The sequence below is a fragment of the Lynx canadensis genome, chromosome B3 (assembly GCF_007474595.2).
Source record: "Lynx canadensis isolate LIC74 chromosome B3, mLynCan4.pri.v2, whole genome shotgun sequence".
NCBI classification, from domain to species: domain Eukaryota; kingdom Metazoa; phylum Chordata; class Mammalia; order Carnivora; family Felidae; genus Lynx; species Lynx canadensis.
The window spans coordinates 116023680-116043513 of record NC_044308.2 but is presented as its reverse complement, the minus strand read 5'-3'; the positions used below and the strand labels follow the sequence as shown (position 1 = coordinate 116043513).

General features: G+C 44.0%; 1 protein-coding gene across 1 annotated transcript in view; it reads right to left on the bottom strand.

Annotated features, from left to right (window-relative positions):
* The window catches only part of TTC9 (tetratricopeptide repeat domain 9), a 32056-nt gene extending 31417 nt beyond the window's left edge, over positions 1-639 (bottom strand). The window contains exon 1 of the mRNA XM_030319444.1: positions 216-639. Coding sequence (XP_030175304.1) covers positions 216-639 — 424 coding nt within the window. The remainder of the gene's footprint in view (positions 1-215) is intronic.
* Positions 640-19834: the final 19195 nt, after the last annotated feature.

Sequence of the window (19834 nt, the reverse complement as noted above, 5' to 3'; positions counted from 1 at the left end):
GGGAAGGGACACGGGATGACAACGAGTTTTGGACGGTATAATCCTAAAAGTCACTTTTTCCAAAGTGCCCCCCTCCCGGGTTCTCCTTCCCGGAGCAGCACGGTGCCAGCGGGGAAGCGGGCAGCGCGGGCGCGCCGCAGCGGTAGGCTCGGACCCGAGAGCCGGTGGGGGGCGGACGGGCAGGGGAGGAGGGGCGCGGGCGCGGCGCAGCTCACCTGCCAGGCTGTTGTAGCAGTCGATCTCGATGGCTTCCACCGTCTTGCTCTGCTCCTCCGAGAGGCGGCCGGGGTTGGGGGCCCCTGCCGGGGAGGCCGCGCGCGAGTCCCGCTCCTGCTCCGAGGGCGCCGGCAGCAGCCCCTTCAGCTCCAGCAACGCCCTGTGGTATTTGCCTATGGCTTCGCGGAATTTCTTGTCCTTGTAGCACTGCGCCCCTTGGCTCTTGAACTCGTGCGCCCGCCGGATGAACTCGGCGGGCTCGGCCGCCGCCCCAACCTGGCCGCGCGTCGGGACCCCGCCGCCGCCGCCGCCGCCACCACCACCGCCCGGGACGCACAGTGGCGGCGGCGGCCGCTGCGCCTCGCCGGCCGCGGGCGGGCTCGGGTTCCCCTTGGCCGCGGCCGCCGAGCCCTTCCTCTCCATCCGGCCGCCGCCCGGCGCCCCGCGCGCGCCGCGATCCGCCCGCCGCCGCCGCCGCGCCCTCCCGGCTTTAAAAGCGGCGGGCGCCTGCTCCGCGCCTGCCGAGCTCGGCCGCGGCCGTGACACCCCGCGGCGGTCTGGCGCCCCGCACTCCCATTCTCCTCGCCAGCTGCGGGAGGCTGCTCTCTCCTCCTCCTCCTCCTCCTCGGATTGCCGTCCCCTCCCTCCCTCCTTCCCTCCCCCTCTCCCGCGCCGCCCGCCCTCCTCCTCCTCCTCCTCGCCCTCCTCCCCTCCCGCAACCTGCGGGCGGTGGCGACCTGGCCCTCGCGCGCACGGGACTAGCGGGATGGGGGACCGCGGGCCTGATTGGGGTGGCGGTGATTGTCGCTGACCCGGAAGAAGCTTGGCTCGCCCGAAGGAGGGGAGGATTAATGACAAAGACGGCCCCGTTCTCTCCCATTCAACCCAACCCTCGGAGACGCGCCTTGTCTGCAAGAGACCGATGGGGGAAGGAGAGTGTGTGTGTGTGTGTGTGTGTGTGTGTGTGTGTGTGTGTGTGTGCGCGCGCGCGCGCGCGTGTGCGTGTGTGTGTATTTAGGGAGGGGGTCCGCCAGCAACCAGACGCATGCAGACTCACCCTCAATAGATTACTTGAAAACTAGAAAGGAAGGTGCGGCGAGGAGCAAGGGGCGTAGGCACAAGCCACCGAGCTTCTTGTTCTTTGCAGTCAGGCAGTAATATTTTTAAGGTGGCAGGGCCTCTTTTTTGTGTGGATCCAGGTTGTCGCCGAGGTGTGTCTCCCTCTGTGGCCGCCCAGGCGCCCGGAACCCTGTGCACTTCGGCGTGTGGGGCGCGGTATTCCAGGAGCCGCTGACACCTCTGTGTGCCCGCAGCTGTGCAGAATGAATCACAGATCAGAGATGGAAAACACCTGTTACTGCTGGTCATCGGGCTGGGCGTGCATGCGTTCCAGTTTCCATCGACAGTGCCCTTTCTCGGGAGGTTCCATTCCTTCGGTTGCTCTTCCAGCCTGTCTGAGTGTCGGCTGTCTGCTGGGAACTGGCTGCCGTGAAGGGACAAAGATATTAGAGTGTGAGAAGCACTGCCCTAGACGATTCGCAAAGTCCAGAAACGCATACACCCAGATATACTCTGCTAATATTTTGGTGTAATTCCCACCCTTTGTGTTCTACATCCTTATTTGTACAAAGTACTCTTTTAACCAACATGAGAGGTAGGGAGTGTTATATACAGCTTCCTGCTCTATTTATGTTCAATTGTATGTGATTAAATAGTCTTTTAAAGCCTGTGATGAATGAGAACTGTATATTGAGTGGACTGGGGTATCTTGAATCATAAGGGTGGACATTTGTTACACGCAGAGCTGCCGTTTGTATAGTATTGAGGGCTTTTATTTGGGCAGGATCTTAATATACTAAATTAAACTAAACCTTGTGTGTTAGAGTATCTTACTTTTCCAAGTGAGTTAACATCTTTAATCTCATTTAAAACTCACATTAGCCCCAGAGAAGAAAAATAATTCTTTAGTCACTCAGTGAGTTTGCATTGTTTTCTGAGAAGTGAAATACCATATTATTGTAGTGGTTGAGAGGCTTTGGACTTCAGGTGCATGCTGGGTTTCTGTCTTTGCTGCTTCTGGGTAAGTTATTTGTCATTTGAAAACGTCAAATTCCCTCACTTGTTAAATAGGAATGAATACTACTTCCTTCACAGAATTGTTGTGAAGTACATTGTAAGTGTGCATTTAATCATGTGTCATTAAATCCTGTCATTATTGGATCCCCTGATAATTTTTAAAAATTTTTTAATCTTTATTTATTTTTGAGAGAGAGACAGAGAGACAGAGTGTGAGAGACAGAGAGACAGAGTGTGAGCAGGGGAGGAACAGAAAGAGAGGGAGACACAGAATCTGAAGCAGTTTCCAGGCTCTGAGCTGTCAGCACAGAGCCCCACGAGGGTAGGGGAGCGTGGGGCGGGGCTCAAACTCACGTGAGATCATGACCTGAGTGGAAGTCAGACGCTTAACCGATTGAGCCACCCAGGCGCCCCGGATCCCCTAATAATTATGGTAGATTCTTGTTAATCCATACATATTTGCCAGCCCCTGGCCCTTTTTACTATGAGGTATTCTATCAGGTAGAGTGAAGAGAAGAAATTGGGGGTGGGGTGCTCTGAGTTTTTGTCATTAACTTCCTACTCAGGCAAGTGGAGATCCAGGCCCGGCTCCGAAATAAGATATGAATTGGGTCGTGACAGTCACAACTATGTAAAGGTGAGAAACACTGATGTGCCGATTTGCTTTTTGTCATCCTCCCATGTCCTGGCTTAGTGGTGCCGCATATCGTTCTCAGATTTTGAGCTTGAAGACAGGGCTGCAAGAGACATGTAATCCACGTGGTACTATCCTGTGTCTGAAACAGAGCTGACGCAAGAGCTTAATAGTAGCTTGGGTGAAGGAGAGCATGAGTGAGGGAGAGAATATTATGGGTGGGGGGATGGAGCGAGAGATTTACTATGCCCATCTGTCCTGCTCGGCAGAGCCGTGTGTGTATGTCTAGAACTGTTCTGTTTGCTTGTTTTCAGTGTGCTTCTGTCTCCCAGCCACTCATTGGTAAATGTGTGCTGGCTTCTCAGAAGTGATCTCCTTCCTTCACATGGAATTAAATAGATGCCAAAGAGAATTTCTCAAACACCCTTTCATTAACGATTGACCATATGCAGAGCACTATTTTGGGAAGCAAGCAGAGATTGAAATGACAGTTTGGGCATGAATTTAGGATTCAGAAACTCAGTACTTCTCAAACTTTAATGTGCCTGTCAATCCCTTGGAGATCTTGTTAAAACGCAGTTCCCTCATTCTGTTCATCTAGGGTAGGGCCCAAGATTGTGCATTTCTAACAAGCTGCTAGGTGATGTCGATACCGCTGGTCGAGGGCCCACATTTCGGGGAGCAAGTATTTAGAGAAAAGGGAAGGCTCATCTCTCCCCTTCTCTCCTGGCCTTTGCCTTCTCCCAGAGAGGACCTGTTCATCGGATCGTTCAGATTCCAGGAAATTAATTGGGCCACATTTAACAAGGGCAGGGTTAGGAACCTCCATCAGCCTTTCCTTCTAGCTCATGCAGCAGGAGTAGGTATGCTGAGCCAAGGCCTCCTCTTGGGATCTGGCCATCTTGTTTTCTCTTCCTCAGATGCATAGCCAAACATACTTTTTATTGCTGTGGTTTCTGGTCCCGTGTGGCAGGGCAGAGGGTGGGAAGAGGTCGGTGTGTAGTGGGGAAGGAGAAGCTCGGGTGGGCCCTCCCCGTCAGCTGCTTGCTCCAGCCTTGTTTTCACAAGAGAGCTCTGCACTAAGAGACTGAGCATTTATTCAAGTGAAAATAAAGTCGTATTTTGGTTTCTCATCCGTTGATGGCTCTTGAATGTATTGCTTGTTCATGAGCCTCACAGGAGAGAGAGATGATTGAGCCACAGTAGGTCCTTTGACTCAAACCAAAACCTCTCCTTTTATTCCTAATAGGCGAGTGCTGGGCACGGGCAATCCTACGGATGACCTCACCACTAATGGAATAACTCATTACTGCTGAGATACATGGGGAGGTTTCTCAGAGAAGGTGTATGTGGAACTATTTTGATGGAAAGGACTTGGTGTGGTACACAGCAGAAGGCACCGTGCTCCTGCTGGCTTTATGGGTCTCAGACGCTCTGTCTGCCCTGCCTTCTGACCTTGTTTCTGGTTCCCTGAGCCTGTGCCCTTCTCCCTGCCTACTGGTCTTAAAAGACGAAAGCCCCCTTTCTTTCCAAGCTCACTCTGGAGCTTGCACACCTCCTAAACAGATGGCGTGTGCTGTTTTCCCCTTCCTTCAGCTCGGTTTCTTAAGCATGTGCGAAAGACATGCATTTGAATCTCTTTTATACTAATCTCAGCTGTTCAGGGTTTGGTCACATGCCAACCAAACCAAAGCTATTTGGGGGATGTTTTTCTAATCGCGTTCAACTTCACAATTTACCTGAGAAAATTACAGCATTTCCAGTACAAGTTTTTATCCACATTCAACCTTCAATCCTCCCTCCGTGGAAAAGTGGGAGGTTTTTTAACCATTTCCTGCGCAGATGTAGCATTAGCTGTATGAGGGCTAACGTAGGCTTCGTATTTTCACTCATCTCGCATCTGTCCACTCACCTCCAACCCAACAACAAACTTCTGTATAATTCCAGGGTCCAGTTCAGTCTAGCCTTATTTAGAAAAATGAGGCCTCTCTGCCTATCCTTACCCTCGGCTACTACTCAATCCGCTTTGCACCCCCCAACCTTCTCATCTCCAGTATCAGTTATGGCCCTCAGTGGGAGCCATGATACCAGCTATCTGGATCTGCTAGCATGCCTTCCTTAGGGGATTCTTCCTTCCCCTAGTCCATGTGATCCTGGCGAGCTGTCAATCATGGCTGAGGTTTCCCCCTCCCTCACTTGCTATAGCACCTATTCCGGGCTTGGCCAATCACATTACTCCATCACCCTATCCCACAGTGATTGGTTGGGGGGGGGCACATGACCCAAATAGAGCCAATCAGAAATTTCCAGGAGATTTATAAACAAGCATTGGGAGAGAAAAGTTCTTTAAGTTGGGAGGATTTGAGGTGGAGGCTATCAATGGCCATCTTGCTCACCCCCTAGAGGAGTATCTCAACAATGAAACTGAACACAGGCCAAAAGGATATGAGGAGAGACAGAGCTCCCGTGGTATCAATTAAATTCTTGGATCCCGTAGGTTTATTTTAAGTTTACTTATTTATTTTGAGAGACAGAGGGAGTGAGCAGGGGAGGGGCAGAGAGGGAGAGGGAGACACAGAGAATCCTAAGCAGGCTCCACAGTGTCAGCACTGGGCCGCATACGGGTCTTCATCCTACAAACTGTGAGATCATGACCTGAGCTGAAACCAAGAGTCAGTCACTTAACTGACTGAGCCACCCAGCTGCCCCAGATCCGGTAGTTTTTAATGCCAGAGACAGTCTGTAGTCCCCAATGAACCAATGAATTCCCTTTTATACTTGAGCTATTTTGAGTTGTCATTTACAATTAAAAAACGATGCATTTATCTATTCCTTGCCAGGTATTTACCTCTTCACCCACCACTATTGCCATCCCAGCTGGGCTGCTGTTACTTGTGGCTGGTAACTATAACCGTGCCCCCCTGCCTAGAACACATTCATTTTTAAAATTCTTTTATACTTATTAAAAATAGTTTATCCATGTACCCTGAAGTTTGTCTTATGGGAAATTTTAAACCTAGAGAAAGAACGGTATAACAAGTCTTCAAGAACCCACCACCCAGCCAGCACAAACAATTACCAGCACCCAATATTTATTGCCATATGTTCAGTTTTCCATATGTTCCATTCTCTCACATCTCTCTCTATGCCTTTGGACTCAAGTTTCTTGTGTGTTTCCTTTTTCCGTATTTCTCATTTGCTTGTTCTTAACAACATTAGGTCTTTTAGCCAAAGCCACCTGATTTGCTTCAAGTTTAAGTACGAGGTGTCACCCCTCCTGTACAGCCTTACTGACCTCCATATACAAGTTCGATGTTCCTTTTACGCTTTGTTCTGGTAGCTCCTTTGTCATGCTTTTCTATTACATAGCAATTATTCATCCATCAAACATCCACTGAAAAATTTCACCATTTCCGGCATTGGAGATCTATCAATGAACAGAGTAGGCAAAAATCCGCATCTTTATGGAGTGGAGGGAGTCTGACAATAAACATCATAAATAAGTTATATAGGATGTTAGAATGTGGTAAGTGCAACAAGAAAAGGGTGTGTGTGTGTGTGTGTGTGTGTGTGTGTGTGTCTTCAAATTTTAAATAACAAAAAGCAGATAGGCCACACTTAACTACACTGCATAATGCTTATCTGCTTGCTTTTTGTCTCTGCAACTAGACTGGCTACTCGAAAGCAGGGATGGTATCTTAATTTTTTTGTAGCCCCAATACCTATTATAGTAGTAAACACTTTATAATAGTTGTGGAATGGATGGGATAAGCAGCAGAATACAAGACACTGACTGGAAAGACTGTTGGTGTCAAGGGAGTTTTTTTGGTTTTCTTTTATTTTTTTTTAAATTTTTTTTAACGTTTATTTATTTTTGAGACAGAGAGAGACAGAGCATGAACGGGGGAGGGTCAGAGAGAGGGAGACACAGAGTCTGAAACAGGCTCCAGGCTCTGAGCTGTCAGCACAGAGCCCGATGCGGGGCTTGAACTCACGGACCGCGAGATCATGACCTGAGCCGAAGTCGGCCGCTCAACCGACTGAGCCACCCAGGCGCCCCTGGTTTTCTTTTAAAGATCGTACCTATAAGTGGAAAAAATCCCAACGGTACTCTCTATAAAAGAGCATATAATAGGGGTGACTGGGTGGTTAAGAATCTGACGTTGGATTTCGGCTCAGGTCATGATCTCACAGTTTGTGGGTTTGAGCCCTGTGTGGGGTTTTGTGCTGACAGCATGGAACCTGCTTGGGATTTTCTGTCTCCCCCTCTCTCTCTGCCCCTCCCCTGCTCACATGTGTGTGTGCATGTGCTTACTCTCTAAATAAATAAACAAACAAAAAAACAAACTTTTAAAAAAAGACAAAAAAGACCAGATAATAAAAAGAAAAGTTCTCTTCTACCCTGGATTCATTCCTTCAAAATTCTTCCCAATGGGCATTCACTGTGACTTGTTTCTCATGCATCACTCCGGTTTGTTTATCTATCTATCTACCTACCTATCTATATTAAATTCTAAGTATTATAAGTCTCCTCATCTCTGCACTTAATATTTAATTTCACCATAACCCTATTAGGTTATTATGGCACTCACTTTACAAAACAGAAACCTGCGATTTGGGGGAAGTTAGGTAATTTGCCCAAGCTCACACAGCTCGGAAGCAGGGAGAGGGCCTGCTTGACTCCAAAAGCTATGCTTTTTGCCACCTTTGGAGTTTTAGGATGTCTGCTAGGGGTGAGATAAAGAGGATTTACACAGACTGGTGGACTGTCTTAGATAATCTTTAAGAGTCTTTAGGAATCTGGAAATGTGGGGCGCCTGGGTGGCTCAGTCAGTTAAGCATCCGACTTTGGCTCAGGTCATGATATCATGGTTTGTGGGTTCGAGCCCTGTGTCAGGCTCTGTGCTGACAGCTCGGAGCCTGGAGCCTGCTTCGGATTCTGTGTCTCCCCCCTCTCTCCCTCTGCCCCTCCTCCACTTGTGCTCTCTCTCTCTCTCTCTTTCTCATTCTCAAAAATAAATAAACATTAAAAAAATAACACTATAAAGAAAAAGAATCTGAAAATGCTCTAATGCTGTGCCACCCCACCATCCATCCTCTGCCCTTTTCTGTCTAGCTTTGTACCCTGGGAAACTGACCTGTGCATCAACTGGGCTCTTTTGCCCTCTTGCTGCTGGTCAGCTTTGCCCAAAGGAAAGCACCAACATGATGGGACTGGAGGATGGGAGTGGAGAAAGATTAATACATTTCTTTCCCACTCGCTCCCTGCTTTGGCACCATGGTTTTGGGGTGGCTGTGTCCCGTCATTACAATAGGTATGATTGGGTGCCCCCTACTCCTTGGGCTCACCTGTCAGTGGACTCTGGTAACACAATTTCTGCCTTTTGCCCAAATATCTTTCCTAGCTCGCTAGTCTCTGGAAGCTTCAACATTCTTCTTGGTTCCTATAACCATTCCCACACTTCTGTAAAGAGTCTCCATGTGAAAAGTCTCCTTAGATGAATCATTAGAGTTAGATTTTGTTTCTTGTCATGACCTTATCATAAATGCTATTTTCAGACGTTGTGCCTTCCGGGAGATTCTCAAAGACCTGATACTACAAGACCCAATGACATTTATCTTTCCTGGTAAAACTTCAGGTTAGTAGGGTTAGGTATTTGGAGCTAATCTGGCAGCAGTCTATTGGCCAAGGACTGAGACCTGTTCTGCTGTTGGTATGTGAGATTATGAGTATGTGCATTTTGGGGTCATTGTTCCAATTCTCATAATTGTGTGTGTGTGTCACCAGGTATTCAACATTTTAACACACACACACACACACACGCGCGCGCGCGCACATCCCTTTCCCTTACAGAATGGCTGGAGAGATGTATTGGTTATATACAGCTACCTAACAAATTATCTCCAAATTCAACAGCTTAAAATATCATTTATTATTTTTAAATGTTTCTGTGGGAGCATCTTAGTTGGGTGTTCCTGACTCAAGGTGTTTTAGGAAGTTGCAGTCAAGCTATTGGCTGGCACCGAAGTTATTGTCTGAAGGCTATATTGGACATGCTTCCAGTTCCAAGCTTACCCACATCCTTGTCGGAAGACCTCCATTGTCTGCTGGCTGCTGGTTGGACACCTTAGTTCCTTATCAGGTAGGTCTCTCTATAGGATTCCGGAGTATCCCCATGACACGGTACCTAGCTTCCCCCAGAGCAAGAGATCTCAGAGATCCATAGCCTTTTGAAATCTAATCTTGAAGGTGATATATCATCACTTGCTGCCATATTCTATTGGTCACACAGGCTAACCTTGGTACCAAGTGGCAGAGACTACACAGGATGTGAATGTTAGGGGAACATTTTGGAAACCGGCTGTCTCAAGAGAGTAGGTATTATTATTTTTTTATTGTACCTAGCTACAACTTACAGGGTACCTGCTAGAACTTAAGAGGGTCTTTGTATGATGTTTTAAAAAAAAATGAGGTAGGCTGACTATGGATCACAATATGTATAAAAGCATGCGTTTTTATTATAAAAGTCAGATGGAATTCAGGGCATTGAAAGGAATTTAAAACTACAAGCCCTTTAGATTTTTTGTGGGGGTTTTTTCTGTAAATTTAACTTCCTGATTGAAACATATTACCTATGCATCTTTAAGGTGTTACAATATCATTGGTTTCTGGAACATTGCTTTGGAGCTACTCGGCTAATAGGAAGTTTCCATAAAATGATCCTGTCAGTTGCTACCTTATGGTTCACTGGGTGTTGGTCTCCCGGGGGGAGAAGCTGTGGACTGCTTTGACAAGTGTTGCCAGTGACAGAGTCCAGTGGTAGTGGAGCAGGTGGCACGTCCAATGCCTCGTGCTGGTAGCATGCTGCCCACGTTGTAGATTGGGGGGCACCGTTCTTGCCTGTGGAGCAGGTTTAATGGCAGCATTTTGCTTATTTCTTTCCTTTTTTTTTAAATTTTTTTTAATGTTTATTTATTTTTAAGGGACAGAGAAAGCACGAGCAGGGGAGGGGCAGAGAGAGAAGGAGACACAGAATCCAAAGCAGGCTCCAGGCTCTGAGCTGTCAGCACAGAGCTCGGCACGGGGCTCGAACTCACAAACCGTGAGATCATGACCTGGGCCGAAGTTGGATGCTAAACCAACTGAGCCACCCAGGCGCACCTTTTGAAATATTTTTTAATGTTATTTATTCTTGAGAGAGAGAGAGAGAGACATAGTGTGTGAGCAGGGGAGAGGCAGAGAGAGAAGGAGACACAGAATCTGAAGCAGGCTCCAGACTCTGAGCTGTCAGCACAGAGCCTGATGCAGGGCTCAAACCAACGAACAGCGAGATCATGAATTGAGCCAAAGTCGGAGGCTGACCCGACTGAGCCACCCAGGCCCCCCCAACATTTTGCTTATTTCTATTGGCAAATCTTCGGGAATATTATGTCATGGATTCTGAATGTGCTATGCCAGGGAAAGTGGAACACAATTTAGATTGAAGTGAATTCATTGATATTTATTGGTTACTTTGGATTTAGTGGGGTTTTTTTTAATTCTGGGGAAATACATGAAACATAATATTTACCGTCTTAACTATTTTTATGTATACATTTCAGTGGCGTTAAATACATGCACATTGTTATGCAACCATCACCACTATCCATCTTCAGAACTCTTTTCATCTTGCAAAACTGAAACTGTACCCATTAAACACTAACTCTCCCATTTTTTTTCCGTTGTGGTAAAAAATATAAAATGTACCCTCTTAATCATTTTAAAGTCTATTTTCAGTTGTGTTAAGTATATTCACATTGCTTTGAGGCAGATCTCCAGAACTTGCTCATCTTGCAAATCTAAAAGTCTGTACTCATTAAAAACCTCACCTCCCTCCCTTCCCAGTCCTTGGTAACCACCTTTCCACTTTCACTTTTTATGAATTTGACTAGATATCTCACATAATGTTTTCTCTGTGGCCATTAAAATTACATAAGACATCTTAAAGTTACAGCAGTCTATTTTAAACTGATAACAACTTTGGATGTATATAAAAACTCCACTCCTTTACAGCATTACCCCTCCACTTTGTTAATATGTCACAACATGTATATGTATGTGCATATATATATATATATATATTTTTTTTTTTAAGTAAGTTTCATGCCAAGGCTGGAGCCCAACACAGGGCTTGAACTCATGCCCCTGAGATCAAGACCTGAGCTGATATCAAGAGTTGGATGTTTAACTAACTGAGCTACTTAGGCACCCCCACAACTTATATTTTTATATATTGTATATCTGTTAACATAAATTTATAGTTATTTTAAATGTTTTTGTTATATATAGTCTATGTAAAAAATTACAATAGTACAAGTTACTGTATTTGTCTACATATTTACTTTACTAGAGAGTCTTATATTTCCATAAATCTTTGTGTTGCAGTCTACTCTACTTTGGTTTCAACTCAAAGACTCTTTCTAAAAAAAAAAAAGTTTATTTATTTTGAGAGAGAGAGAGAGAGCAGGGGAGGGACAGAGAGAGAAGGAGAGAGAGAATCCCAAGCAGGCTCCACAGAGCACATTACAGAGCTCAAACCCACAAATTGTGAGATCATGACCTGAGCCGAAACCAAGAGTCCGGTGCTTAACCAAGTGAGGCACCCAGGTGTTCCTCTAAGACTCTTTACTTTTTAAAATTTTTTAAATGTTTATTTAATTTTGAGAGATACAGAGACAGAGCATGAACAGGGGAGGGGCAAAGAGACAGGGAGACACAGGCTCCAGGCTCCAGCTGTCAGCACAGAGCCTGACATGGGGCTCAAACTCACGAACCACGAGATCATGACCTGGGCTGAAGTCAGCCACTTAACTGACTAAGCCACCCAGGTGCCCAAAAGACTCTCTCTCTTTTTTTTTTTTTTAATGTTTATTTATTTTTGAGAGAGACAGAGACAGAATGAGAGTGGGTTAGGGGCAGAGAGAGAAGGAGACACAGAATCTGAAGCAGGCTCTAGTCTCTGAGCTGTCAGCACAGGGACCGACGCGGGGCTCAAACCCACGAGCTGCGAGATCATGACCTGAGCAGAAGTTGGACGCTCAACAGATTGAGCCACCCAGGTGCCCCAAGACTCTTTCTTTAAAGTTTTTATTTATTTAAGTAATCTCTGCACCCCACATGGGTGATCTCACGACCCTGCAGTCAAGAGTTGCACACTCTTCCAACTGAGCCAGCCAGGTGACCTAACTCAAAGACTCTTTTTAATAATTCTTGTAGAGCAGGTGTCTTAGTGATAAATTCCCTCAGCTTTTGTTTATCTGAGAAAGTTTTAATTTCTCCTTCAGTTTTGAAGGACAGTTTTGCTGAATACAGTATTCTTGGTTGACAGTTGTTTTTTTTAGTTTCAGCACTTTGGGTATATCAGGTCACTCTATTCTGGCCTGCAAAGTGTCAGCAGAGAAATCCACTGAAAATCTTACTGAAACTCCCTTCTTCGTTACAAATTATTTTTCTGTTGCTGCTTTTAACATGATCTATTTATCTTTGACTTTAAACAGTTTGATTGTAATGTGTCTCAGAGTGGTTCTCTTTGGATTTATCATAGTTGGATTCTCTAAGTTTCTTGAATCTGTATGTCTATTTCTTTCCTCAGATTGGGAGAGTTTGGGCCATTATTTCTTCAAGTAAGCTCTCAACCCCTTTTTCTCTCTCTTCTTCCGGATTCCCTAATATGTATATTATTTCTCTTGATAGAGTCCCATACATACCTTATGTTCTCTTTGCTTTTCTTTATTCTTTTTTTCTTTTTACTTCTCTGACTCAATGATGAGTCAGAGGAGTAAGTCGTGTCCAAATGACTTATCTTCAAGTTCACAGATCCTTTCTTTGCCTTACAAAGTCTGTTGTTGAACTCCCTCAATGAATTTTTCAGTACTGTTATTGTATTTTTAAGCTCCATCTCTTCTGTTTGGTTATTTTTTATAGTTTATATCTCTTTGTTGATATTCTTATTTTGTTCATTTTCCTGCATCATCTTATTGATTTCATTTAGTTGTCTGTGTTCTCTTATAGCTCACTGACCATCTTCATGACAGTTATTTTAAACTCTTTGTCAGACAACTCAGAGATCTGTGATTTTTAAAACTTTATTTATTTTGAGAGAGAGAGAGAGAGAGAAAGGAAGAGAAAAAATCCCAAGCAGGCTCCAATCTGTCAGCGCAGAGTCCCATGGGGCAGGGGGGACTTGAACTCACAAACTGTGACATCATGACCTGAGCTGAGCTCAAGAGTCAGACGCTTAACTGACTGAGCCACCCAGGCACTCCAGATCTGTGGTTTTTTAGGGTCAGTTTCTGGGGTTTTATTTTTGTTCCTTAATTGGCCCGTGTTTCTTGTTTGCCTTGTAATCTTTTACTGGATTTGAGCATCTGAAGAAACAACCACCTTTCCCAGCAGTATTGGTCTTTGTGTGCTAGCTTTGCGCAGGGGAAGACCTTCACCAATCAATTCAGCTGCAGGTTCTAGTACATCTCAAACCTTTTCTGATCTGTTGCTCCCCCTGGTGTCTACCTGGGGTTCTGCAGCTCTGACTTGCTCACCTCTGTTTTCAAAGGCTTCCAAACTCTGGTACCAGTTTCTTAGAAGGTCCAAGTCGGGCAGGATAGAAACCAGTCATTCAGGCAACCCCAGACAAAATAGAATGTTGGGCACATGGCCCATTCTTTTGCTAACATCCTGATGGAGAGACCCTGGTCTGAGGGATCGCCTCCCAGTTGCTCCATACTATTCTGCATGAGAAAATACTGAACATTTCTTACCCTTTTTGTTGGAATCCTTTCTTGGTTTTACAATGCCTTGAGTGCTGTAGCTTCTTGACTGGTCTCTAGGGTTCTCACAGGGGTATTCTCATCAGTATATTGTTAACATGGCATCTCTGGAGAAGGAAGGCCTATAGCTTCTTAGTCCATCATCTTGCTGTTGTCTTTCTCTCCCCTCAAAACCTTTAACAAATCTTTCCTCTACTCAAATCAGTTGAATTTGAGTACCTGTCTTATACAATATTGTTCCCCTGGTGCCATAATGTTAGAACTAGAGAACCATTAATTTTTGATGAATAAATGGGACATTTCAGGCTGAGGGAGTGTAAGAGAGAGCTTTTTTTGAGCAGGTAGCTGTTTTCATGCACCTTTCGGTGGATTGGATTACACTTTTGACGACCACAAATGTTTGGACGTGTGGGCCCACTCTGGTTGCCTTATGATAACTGTGAAGTGTGGGCTCATAATTATAGAGCTGCCGAAGGCAGCCAGCGTTTCTTTGCTTTCTCTTGTACTGAAGATCTCTTAAAATCTGCAGAACTGCATCTAAACTCCTGCAGATTCTGCTGCTGTTGTAACAATATGTCACCAGCCAAACTTATCATTCATTATTTATTTCCTTTCCCTACATTCTGCCCCAACCCTCCCGCTCACAGGCTGCAGAGGCTTTGTCAGTAAATTCCGGGCTGAAGTAAGAGCCTGGGAGGGAGGTATTTGAACATACGGTGGGTAGGGTGGAGAAAAAGAATGAGGATGATCATACAGCTTCAACTACACTTGCTTCCAAGATAATCATATGCTGGGAGTGTAAAATATCTGGCCTATCAAGAACAGAGATTCAGGGCTCTCTGAGCTTTCTCAGTAAATCAAAGTTCAGGCTCACTGGTGGGGATTAAGGAAGCTTCCTAAGACTAATATTAAGAGAGAAACATGTGAAAACACATGTTCTATCACATAGAGGAGTTTATTAACAAGTTTTTTTCTTCACCTCTTTCCTTCTTCTTTTCTTCCAATCTTGGTTTACATCTATTTTCTAGCAACTAAGTTGCATTATAATTGATACATTTGTTCTATAATCATCAAGTACCTTTCTGTGCTGAGAAGGTAAGGCACTACCTTCTTGGCTATTATTGGCAAAGTACTAGCTTTAACAGGGCCACCTTAGCAGGACTGAGAAGAGGGGGAGGGGGTGGAGAAGAGTTCAGAATCAAAACAGACAGACCTGAATGGAAGGGCAGGACAGGAGTATCATGGGAATGGAGGATGATCAGACAGCTAGGGTACAAGTTCAAAAAAGCATGACAAATGTACATTTCCAAATCTAGTGCATTAGCTTAGAGACTTTGGGGGTGACCATGCTCAGGATTTATTTTTTAAAGTTTTTCTTATGTTTTAGTTGCCTGTTACCAATCCTCTTTCAGTTAAAAAAATAAAGCCAGAAAAAGGTAAAATGTTGTTTTATATATATATATATATATATATATATATATATATATATATATATTTTTTTTTTTTTTTTTTTTTTTTTTTTTTTTTTTTTTTTTTTTTTTTTTTCCTGGTAAATCTGGGCTCTAGAGTTCCTTCTGAGCACTGAGAACAAAATCCAGCCAGCCTCATGTTTCTGGATCCAAAAGAAGAGCCAATAGGATATTGTTTTGTGAAGCAGAGACCCCTACTGGCAAGGATGGCTTCCACTGTATGGGGAGGCACTAGGCTCTCCCAAGCTGTGAAGTGGAAGACCAATTCAGTCCTTTCTCTGCACCTTCAAGGTTGAAAAATAGATCTCTCTACCTCAACTTGGCCCTGGGCCAATCTGTGATTGGCTCTACCTACTTCTTCCTGACGTACTTCCAATGCTTAAGCTAGACAAAAAAATTTGTTAAACCAGATAAGCTCAACACAACCAGTCAAAACCATACTTTTCATGGTATAACTTATGTGAAGGCTCCAGAGTACAGAAATAAATCACCGAATCTTTGAACAGGTGGCACCAGGGGGTTGGGTGGTGGGAGAAGGTCCTCAGAGGTCCCCCCAACCAAAGTGTATTTGATTACAATGAGGTCAGTCTTTTGTGTTCAAATCCTGGTTCTGCCACCGGTCACCTGCATGCATTCAGCAGGTGATAACTTCTCTAGGCTTCAGAATCCGCATCTTAGAAGTGGAAACGATAGTACCTCATAAAACTGTTGTGGAGATTAAATGCCAAAAATCTATGTCAAGTGTTTTCATTGAGTTTAGGGGGCATAATAAATGCTCAATACATGTTCATCATTTTTGTGGAAATTATTCTTACCATCAAGATTAAGATAACGGATAGCAAATGGGAGCCAACATAGCACTGTTGCTAACGAATGTGGGCTCTCTGACCTTGGGAAAATGATTTAACCTTTCTCAGCCCCAGTGCCCTCTCAAGGATTGTGGTGAGGTAAGGAAAAATGTTGTCTCTCCTTAGGTCATTATCTGAACAACTGAGATATAAACTGAGATATAGAAAGGTTTGTTGGCAAACTAGAAAAACACTTCAATAATCCTTAAAAGGGAGGGGTGTAGCAGAGGTTGGGGTTTTAAAAAGCTCACTGAAGTTTGAATTCAAAGGTCTAATATGTTTCTTAAGCTATACAAGTCAACCTAACTTATGTTTCAGCAAGAACTACCCTCATTCTAGTCTAGGCTGGACCCTACCCGGGAGAACACCTAAGTCTTTGCAGCAATGAGTTAGAGTTCGTTAGAGGAGGCAGTTGGTGGAGCTGTTTGTGTGTCTGTAGGCAGCTGTAAAGGTGTTAGGCATCACTCTGTTCCAAACACTTAAAAAGTTAGTTGTCATTATGTTGATTCCAATAAGCAATGTGAACTCCATTGCTACCCTCTTCGAGTCCCTTCTTTGAAATGTAGCCCAGGTAGCTGCCTGGAAAGAAAGGATCTGGATTTTAGCTGTTGGAATCTGCTTTATAACAAACACCAGGTTTTGAGGTCCTTATTCAACAAATATGGCCAGGAAGCCAGAACAGAAAATTAAACCAATGTAAGCCTATGATGGAGGAATAAAAAACATCCACCAAACCAGTTAGCTTCCTTTAATATGTTTGCCACAGCCCCAATATTCTACCATTTACTCAGTGGCTGCTGGACCTCCTAAGTTTACACAGAAGACTCAGAGATTTTCCTGAGTTTTATCTGCCCAGTACACATCTTCACCGTATAATTCACCAGCACTTCAAACACACACAACTAAAATAAAACCCACTATTCTACCCCCTTCCCCAAATTGCTCTTCCGTGTGTATCCTATCTCAGTAAATCATTCACCCAACTGTCACGCTAAGTTTCTTGAATTCTCCCTGTCCTCACCCTGGGCTCGTCACCAATCCTTATCAATTGCACCTCCTAAATATAGTTCATTTCTTACTGTCATTAGCTTAGTATAGGTCATCATCTTTTCAGGCTCAGATTATGATAACACGCTTCTAAATCCAAATCTGACTTTGTCACTTTCTTCCTTAAAATTCTTCCTTTAGGGGCACCTGGGTGGCTCAGTCAGTTAAGCGTCTGACTCTTGGTTTCAGCTGAGGTCATGATCCCATGGTTCACGAGTTCGTGCCCTGCATCAGGCTCCACACTGACAGTGCAGAGCTGCTTGGGAATCTCTCTTTCCTTCTCTCTCTCTCTCTCTCTCAAAATAAATAAATAAACTTAAAAAAATTGTTTTAATGTTCCTTTAGTATCCCACTGCTCTGAACTCCTTGATGTGGTTTTTAATAATCTTGCCCCTGAATTCTGCTATAACCTTATCTCTCCCAATCTTTCATATATTCTGTGCTCTAGTCATTCTGAACATTTTTCACTTTCTTGTTCTCTCTTGCCTCTCGGTTTTGGTTCATGCTCTACCTTCTGCCTTGCATTTTCTTACCTCTCTTGTTCAGTTGGCGAACTCCTACTCCTCTTTCTTGTCTCTGTTTAGATATCCTTTCCTCCAGGAAGCCTTCCTCCATCTCCCTCATGCGTTTTATACCCTCTTTTCATGCTCTCAGACTCCTTTGTTTCCTCCATCATAGTTCCAATTACAATGAAGTTTAATTGTCAGGGCTTTACTTGGTCCACATCCCTCACTAGACTAAAATGTTGAAAACATCTCTATCTTATTCACTGTTATTTCTCTGTCATCTAGTACAGTGGTTGGCACAGGAGGTTACATTCTAAATATATTTTTAAATAAATTATGAATAATAACACAAAAATATCCTTTTGTCATGTGGCAGCCCTCTTAAGGTAAAATCAGCTATATTTGGTGATATCCACATGTAATTGGAACTTGAAAGATCCTGAAGTTCTCTCTTGATCTGAGTCTTCAGCAAGTTCATCACTGGCACTTTTCATCCCATCACATGCTCAGTCCAGTGCGTGTAGCCTAGAGGGAAGAGGGAGGGAGAAAAGTGCTTGATTCAGGAGTGTTGAAATGCTGACTATAGTAACAGCTTGGGATGTCAAAAGTTTCCATCCCTTACAGATTCAAGAACCCATAAAGTCACTGGGCTTCTCCCTGAAATATTTAGAAATGATGTTTGAGGGGCGCCTGGGTGGCTCCATCTGTTGACTGTCCAACTTCAGCTCAGGTCATGATCTCATGGTTCATGGGTTCGAGCCCCACATCGGGCTCTGTGCTGACAGCTCAGAGCCTGGAGTCTGCTTCATTCTGTATCTCCCTCTCTCTCTCTCTGCCCCTCTCCCACTTGTGCTCTCTCTCTCTCCCTCTCAAAAATAAATACATAAACATTTAAAAAATTAGAAATGACGTTTGACACACTCAGCTTACATTAAACAACCAACAAATATTCATTGACCACCTACTATGTGCTGGACTCTGTTCTGAACATCAGACAAAAATCCTTTCCAGAGCTTTCTTTCTCCAGTCTGACTCAATCCTCTGACAAACTAAACCTGCCACCCCCTCATTACTAATCATAGTGCAGCATCTATAGGAAACACTTGGTTAAACCTGTGTGTTTGGTCAGCATGTGGGCTGTATGTGTTATAACCTGAAAAATGGAAAATCATTCCTATGTCTGGGACATTTGTGTAGCGTAGCTACACAGAGAATATCTTCATAGGGAATTTCCATTATCGGTCTTTTTTTCCTGTTCCTTTCTGTGAGCTCTGCTGAATTCATTTATGATAATAATTCAGAGGTGTTTTCCAAAAGACAGGATATAAGTGGAAAAAGGAAATGTGGCTGGAAAATGGAAGTTCACTAACCAAAGCAGCCCTGGTGTACCTATGGGAGATAGAGTGGCAGTGTTTAGACTTGAGATTCTTCCCCATAAAAGGCAAGGAACAAAGCTGTAGCCTATCTTTTAAATACACGTTATCATGAAGCAATGGGAGATCTCATACACTGCAGTTGGGAGCATGGAGTAAGTCACTTTGATAATAATTTGGTATTTTCTTCTAAAGTTGAATACATGTATAGCTCATGACTCAGAAATCCCACTTTGAGGTTTATAGCCTAGAAGAACGTGTACACATGCACACCAGGACACAGGTTCAAGAGTGCTTATAGCAGCATTATTCCAAATAGCCTCAAAATGAAAACAATCCAAATGTTTACCAGCAGCAGAAAGAATAAATTGTGACACATTAACACAACTGAACACTATTCAGCAACAAAAACGAACACGCTACAGCCATAAGCATTTAGGTCATTCTAAAACATAAAGTTGAGCAAATGGAAAACTCAAGATAGCAAAAGAGAAATTGTATGATCTCATTTATACACCACCCTCCCCCCCCAAAAAAAAGGGCAGACCTAATCAATTGTGTAAACACAATGCATTGTTAGTTGGTAAAAATATTTTAAAAAGCAAGGAAGCCATTATCATAAAAGTCAATATTGTGATTACCTTCAGTGAGAAGGGAGGAAGTTGAGATAAGAAGAGACACAGGGCAGCCATGTTCTATTTCTTGACCCAGGTGGTGGTTAAATGGCATTCATTTTGTAATCATTAATTAAGCCTTGTAACTTTTTTTAGTACACACACACACACACACACACGTATACATATATATACACATATATATATTCCTCCCCTCCAATAAAAAAGTTAAAAAGCCAGCCTTG